This window comes from Coregonus lavaretus, assembly GCF_964263955.1.
Source record: "Coregonus lavaretus genome assembly, chromosome: 33".
NCBI lineage: Eukaryota > Metazoa > Chordata > Actinopteri > Salmoniformes > Salmonidae > Coregonus > Coregonus lavaretus.
The window spans coordinates 5,280,501-5,286,500 of NC_140020.1; the positions used below are offsets into that span (position 1 = coordinate 5,280,501).

General features: G+C 42.5%; 1 protein-coding gene across 1 annotated transcript in view; it reads left to right on the forward strand.

The window, feature by feature from the left end:
* Positions 1-3,282, forward strand: part of LOC311108365 (protein lin-28 homolog A-like) — a gene marked incomplete at both ends in the record, with an annotated part of 40,680 nt that extends 37,398 nt beyond the window's left edge. Inside the window, one exon of the mRNA XM_084151000.1 lies at positions 2,991-3,282. Coding sequence (XP_084007126.1) covers positions 2,991-3,282 — 292 coding nt within the window. The remainder of the gene's footprint in view (positions 1-2,990) is intronic.
* Between the last annotated feature and the right edge of the window lie 2,718 nt (positions 3,283-6,000).

The window sequence follows — 6,000 nt, forward strand, 5'->3', positions numbered from 1 at the left end:
GTGTCCAAGGTGTATTTCCAGCATGTATTGATTTCATTAATGATTTGTGTGTAAAAATAAACAACAACAACAACAACAACTCTCTCTATCTCTCTCTCTCTCTCTCTCTCTCTATCTCTCTCTCTATCTATCTCTCTATCTCTCTATCTCTCTCTCTCTCTGCCTCTCTCTCTCTCTCTCTCTATCTATCTATCTATCTCTCTATCTATACAGTGAGGGGAAAAAGTATTTGATCCCCTGCTGATTTTGTACGTTTGCCCACTGACAAAGAAATGATCAGTCTATAATTTTAATGGTAGGTTTATTTGAACAGTGAGAGACAGAATAACAACAAAAAAATCCAGAAAGACGCATGTCAAAAATGTTATAAATTGATTTGCATTTGAATGAGGGAAATAAGTATTTTACCCCCTCTCAATCAGAAAGATTTCTGGCTCCCAGGTCTTTTATACAGGTAACGAGCTGAGATTAGGAGCACACTCTTAAAGGGAGTGCTCCTAATCTCAGTTTGTTACCTGTATAAAAGACACCTGTCCACAGAAGCAATCAATCAATCAGATTCCAAACTCTCCACCATGGCCAAGACCAAAGAGCTCTCCAAGGATGTCAGGGACAAGATTGTAGACCTACATAAGGCTGGAATGGGCTACAAGACCATCGCCAAGCAGCTTGGTGAGAAGGTGACAACAGTTGGTGCGATTATTCGCAAATGGAAGAAACACAAAAGAACTGCAATCTCCTTCTGCCAGGGGCTCCATGCAAGATCTCACCTCGTGGAGTTGCAATGATCATGAGAACGGTGAGGAATCGGCCCAGAACTACACTGGAGGATCTTGTCAATGATCTCAAGGCAGCTGGGACCATAGTCACCAAGAAAACAATTGGTAACACACTATGCTGTGAAGGATTGAAATCCTGCAGCGCCCGCAATGTCCCCCTGCTCAAGAAAGCACATATACAGGCCCATCTGAAGTTTGCCAATGAGCATCTGAATGATTCAGAGGAGAACTGGGTGAAAGTGTTGTGGTCAGATGAGACCAAAATGGAGCTCTTTGGCATCAACTCAACTCGTCGTGTTTGGAGGAGGAGGAATGCTACCTATGACCCCAAGAACACCATCCCCACCGTCAAACATGGAGGTGGAAACATTATGCTTTGGGGGTGTTTTTCTGCTAAGGGGACAGGACAACTTCACCGCATCAAAGGGACAATGGACGGGCCCATGTACCGTCAAATCTTGGGTGAGAACCTCCTTCCCTCAGCCAGGGCATTGAAAATGGGTCGTGGATGGGTATTCCAGCATGACAATGACCCAAAACACACGGCCAAGGCAACAAAGGAGTGGCTCAAGAAGAAGCACATTAAGGTCCTGGAGTGGCCTAGCCAGTCTCCAGACCTTAATCCCATAGAAAATCTGTGGAGGGAGCTGAAGGTTCGAGTTGCCAAACGTCAGGCTCGAAACCTTAATGACTTGGAGAAGATCTGCAAAGAGGAGTGGGACAAAATCCCTCCTGAGATGTGTGCAAACCTGGTGGCCAACTACAAGAAACGTCTGACCTCTATGATGCCAACAAGGGTTTTGCCACCAAGTACTAAGTCATGTTTTGCAGAGGGGTCAAATACTTATTTCCCTCCTTAAAATGCAAATCAATTTATAAAAATTTTTACATGCATTTTTCTGGATTTTTGTTGTTATTCTGTCTCTCACTGTTCAAATAAACCTACCATTAAAATTATAGACTGATCATGTCTTTGTCAGTGGGCAAACGTACAAAATCAGCAGGGGATCAAATACTTTTTTCCCTCACTGTATTTATATATGTGTGTATGTGTGTGTATGTGTAGTGACAGCATCGTTTCTTCCATTTCAAAACGACTTATGGGCTTAGTTATGCTACCATCTAGTGGAGGAAAGTGCACTTCTACAGAAATCAAAGCGAATCCTGGAAAAGCCTCAAACAATCTCCACCTCAGCACCAGTGGTGGAAAAAGTACCCAATTATAATACTTGCGCGAAAGTAAAGATACCTTAATAGAAAATGACTCAAGTGAAAGTCACCCAGTAAAATACTACTTGAGTAAAAGTCTAAAAGTATTGGTTTTGAATTATACTTAAGTATCAAAAGTAAAATAATAAATAATTTCACATTCCTTATATTAGGCAAACCAGACGGCACGATTTTCTTGTTTTTAAAATGTATGGATAGCCAGGGGCACACTCCCAACACTCAGACATAATTTACAAACAAAGCATTTGTGTTTAGTTAGTCTGCCAGATCAGAGGCAGTAGGGATCACTAAGGATGTTCTCGTGATAAGTGCATGAATTGGACCAATGAGTACTTTTGGGTGTCAGGGAAAATGTATGGAGTAAAAAATACATTATTTCCTTTTAGGAATGTTGTGAAGTAAAATTAGTCAAAAATATAAGTAGTAAAATACAGATACTCAAAACATTAAGTAGTACTTGAAAGTACTTGAAAGTTTTTACTTAAGTACTTTACACCACTGCTCAGCCCATAGCACTAGGTTGATATCAGGAAATAGGTTTTACTCTTTTGGGTAACACTTTACATAATGCTGCGTGGTATAATGCATTATTACATCTTATAAGCTTGTATGAGCCTTTATAATGTCTAATTAGGCTTGTAAAATGTCATCTCTCTCTATGTGACACATTTTCAACTGACTCAAAATGGGTGGTGATTACTCAAGATTACTATGTGATGATAATAACAGATAAAGGCTTATGACAAGACTTACAATGTATTATAGCTCCATTGTAATGCATCAATCGTAATCGTAAATACCTGTTGATTCTATTAAAGCGGTATCCAATTATTAATTCATGCTTATTTGAGTCATTGAGTATTGTTTTCATACTATTAACACATTAGGTGACAACATTTTATGTCCTTTACCTCTTCCTCCTCCTCTTCCTCCTCCTCTCCCTCCTTTCTCTCCATTCCACTCCTACTGTCCTCTCTCCAGCTGTTATAACTGTGGAGGTCTGGACCACCATGCCAAGGAGTGTGGCCTGCCCCCCCAGCCAAAGAAATGCCACTACTGTCAGAGCATCAGACACATGGTGGCCCAGTGTCCCCACAAGGTGCTGGTGCACCCTACAGGCTCTCAGGACCCCCTGCACCCCTCTACCTCGGCCCACCTGTACCCCCCCGACGAGGAGGAGCACTCGGGCTCGTCCCCCCTTGAGGGCCCCTCGTCCTCCCCGGAGGAGCCACCCCAGTCACACCGCGGTGGCCCCCAGAGGGGGAGGAAATAGGGGGAGAGATGGGGAGAGGTGTACCCCTGACCCCCCTCTCCTAAGGAACCCCCTAACCCCCACCCCTAATCTACCTCGCACTTGTGGAAATAATGGGAGGTCAATTTTTGGGGGGACCAGCGCAGCTATGGCAACGATCGTCAGGGGTACGGATGTATGTGAATGTGTGTGACTGACTGGCTGTCTTCCGGTGGCAGCTATGACAACCATTGCTGGGGCTACGGACTCATGTGAATGACTGTCTGTCTCTTTGTGTGTGACTGGTCTCAATCAGTGCAGCTCAAGAGACGATATGGTCTTAAAGAGAAACAAGGTTGGTGGTGAATCTGATGGCTCTCTTGGTTAGATGGCTCTCTGGGTTAGATGACTGGTGTCATCCAGGACTCTGTTCCCTTTTAGATTTTGGTTCATATTTATATTATATAACCGTTCCAAACATCATGATGCGTCGATCCAGCAGAGTTCGTTTTAAGCATTAAGAATTTTAAGCAAGGCCTTGATGTAGGCCAGTGCTTCCTAATCCTGTATATTTTTGTTTTAGCCCTAGCATCTACACACTAGATTCAACTCATCACCAAGCCTTTGATTATTTTAATCAGGTGTGTTAGGGCCATGGCAAAAACAAAAATGTGCATCCCTTTGTCTAAACTCTTAGAAAAAAAAGTGCTATCTAGAACCAAAAAGAGTTATTCGGCTGTCCCCATATGAGAACCCTTTGAAAAACTAATTTTTGTTCCAGGCAGAACTCTTTTGGGTTCCATGTAGAACCCTTTCCACAGAGGGTTCTACATGGAACCCAAAATAGTTCTACCTGGAACCAAAAAGGGTTCTCCTGTGGGGATAGCCGCAGAACCCTTTTTTCTAAGAGTGCAGGACCAGGATTGGGCAACACTGGTAGGGCCTGTATCAAAACATTAGAACCTCAACCAATCAGAAGCCAAATTATTATTTAGTTAGGCATATCCAATCAGTGTAGAGGAGATTACCATGGATACCAGAGTGAAAGGTTGAAAAGGGGATGGGCAGACAGTAACGTCATCACAACCAGTAGCCTAACTGTCACACCTAAACCACAGAAGATGAGCGTTTCTAGTTCAGTGGTACTGACAATTGACTACAGAGTGCATAGCATTGAATCCAGGCATGTGCGCATACTTGCTTGTGTGTGAGTGGGGTTGTGTTTATTACATTTGACATTTTAGTCATTTAGCAGACGCTCTTATCCATAGCGACTTACAGTTAGTGAGTGCATACATTTTTTTTTTTTTTATACTGGAATCGAACCCACAACCCTGGCGTTGCAAATGCCATGCTCTACCAACTGAGCTACATCCCTGCCGGCCATTCCCTCCCCTACTCTGGACGACGCTGGGCCAATTGTGCGCCGCCCCATGGGTCTCCCGGTCGCGGCCGGCTACGACAGAGCCTGGATTCGAACCAGGATCTCTAGTGGCACAGCTAGCACTGTGATGCAGTGCCTTAGACCACTGCGCCACTCAGCGAGAGACGCTGTTCCTTTCGTAAAACATAACAGGGGCAGACAAGAAGTTTAATATTTGAGATTGGGGGCCAACCTCTAGCTGGACTTGCTATTAACAATTATATTTAATATAATCCTAGATATGCCTTAGATAAGAAACCTTATTATCAATATCCACCTATAGGTTTAAGTTTCAAAACAGAAAAAATACCATTATTTAATTGGACTTCTAGTATCTAGATCTAGAGTTGGTTTGCTGGCTAATTAGTTGAAGATAGTGTCACAGTTTATAAAGTCACAATATGTCAATAATATATGTATGAAAGAATAGCATATTATTAAAATGGTATTAACTTTAAGTATATAATAACTGATTTCTAACATAGTTTAAGAAAGCCCTGTATTGTGCGTAGGATTCTTTGTCAAGTTAACACGGCGTTAAGTTAAAGCACCATCACACCCCTCTCTCCCTTTGACCTGTGTGACATCACTCTTTTGGCCTGTTCAATCAAGGCCCCACCCCTTTAGAATAAATTATCTACATTTGTCACTCTTCATTTCTATCGGTCCATCTCACTGTCATCATCCTTCCCGCCGCATCGTGTCTGTGTCTGTCTGTCTGTCTGTCTGTCTGTCTGTCTGTCTCCTCCTTTCCCATCAAGTGCCTAGGGCCTGGAGGTTCTCCCTGACTTAATTAGGTAAAATTCTGAATCCTAGTTATAAGCCTAGTATTAGTCAAGTCACATACCCTCTAGATCTGTGTGATGTCACATCTCTCTAACCCCATAAACCCATCCCTCTCCCCTCTGCGGCTATGGTACCACCTGTTTCCCATCAAAACGGGATTCCAAAACACCGCTGCTCGTGTTTCAAATAGTCCAGAAATTTACTAAGAGAGGAAGGAAGGCAGAAAAAAACTAAAGTGCTGGTTTTCGTATGACGTGAATCCTCTGCGAGTTTCCAGTAGCGCTTATACTAATGAAACGTGACAACTCTTCTCTGACCATATTGAATGTGAAAATAACTTCTCTGAAGTGGCACTCCTCACAAAAGTTAATGTGGGTCACTTTGGAATTGTATCTTCTTAATGTGCTGACAAATCAAATGACTTTGTATGACGATATCAAACTAGCTTGTGTTTTCTAAAGCTCTAAAACAAACTATGTAGGCAACCAACTGTTTTTGGTATACATTTCTGTACCAAAGAGTTTGGCTTTATTTGAAGGCATTTTTAAAAG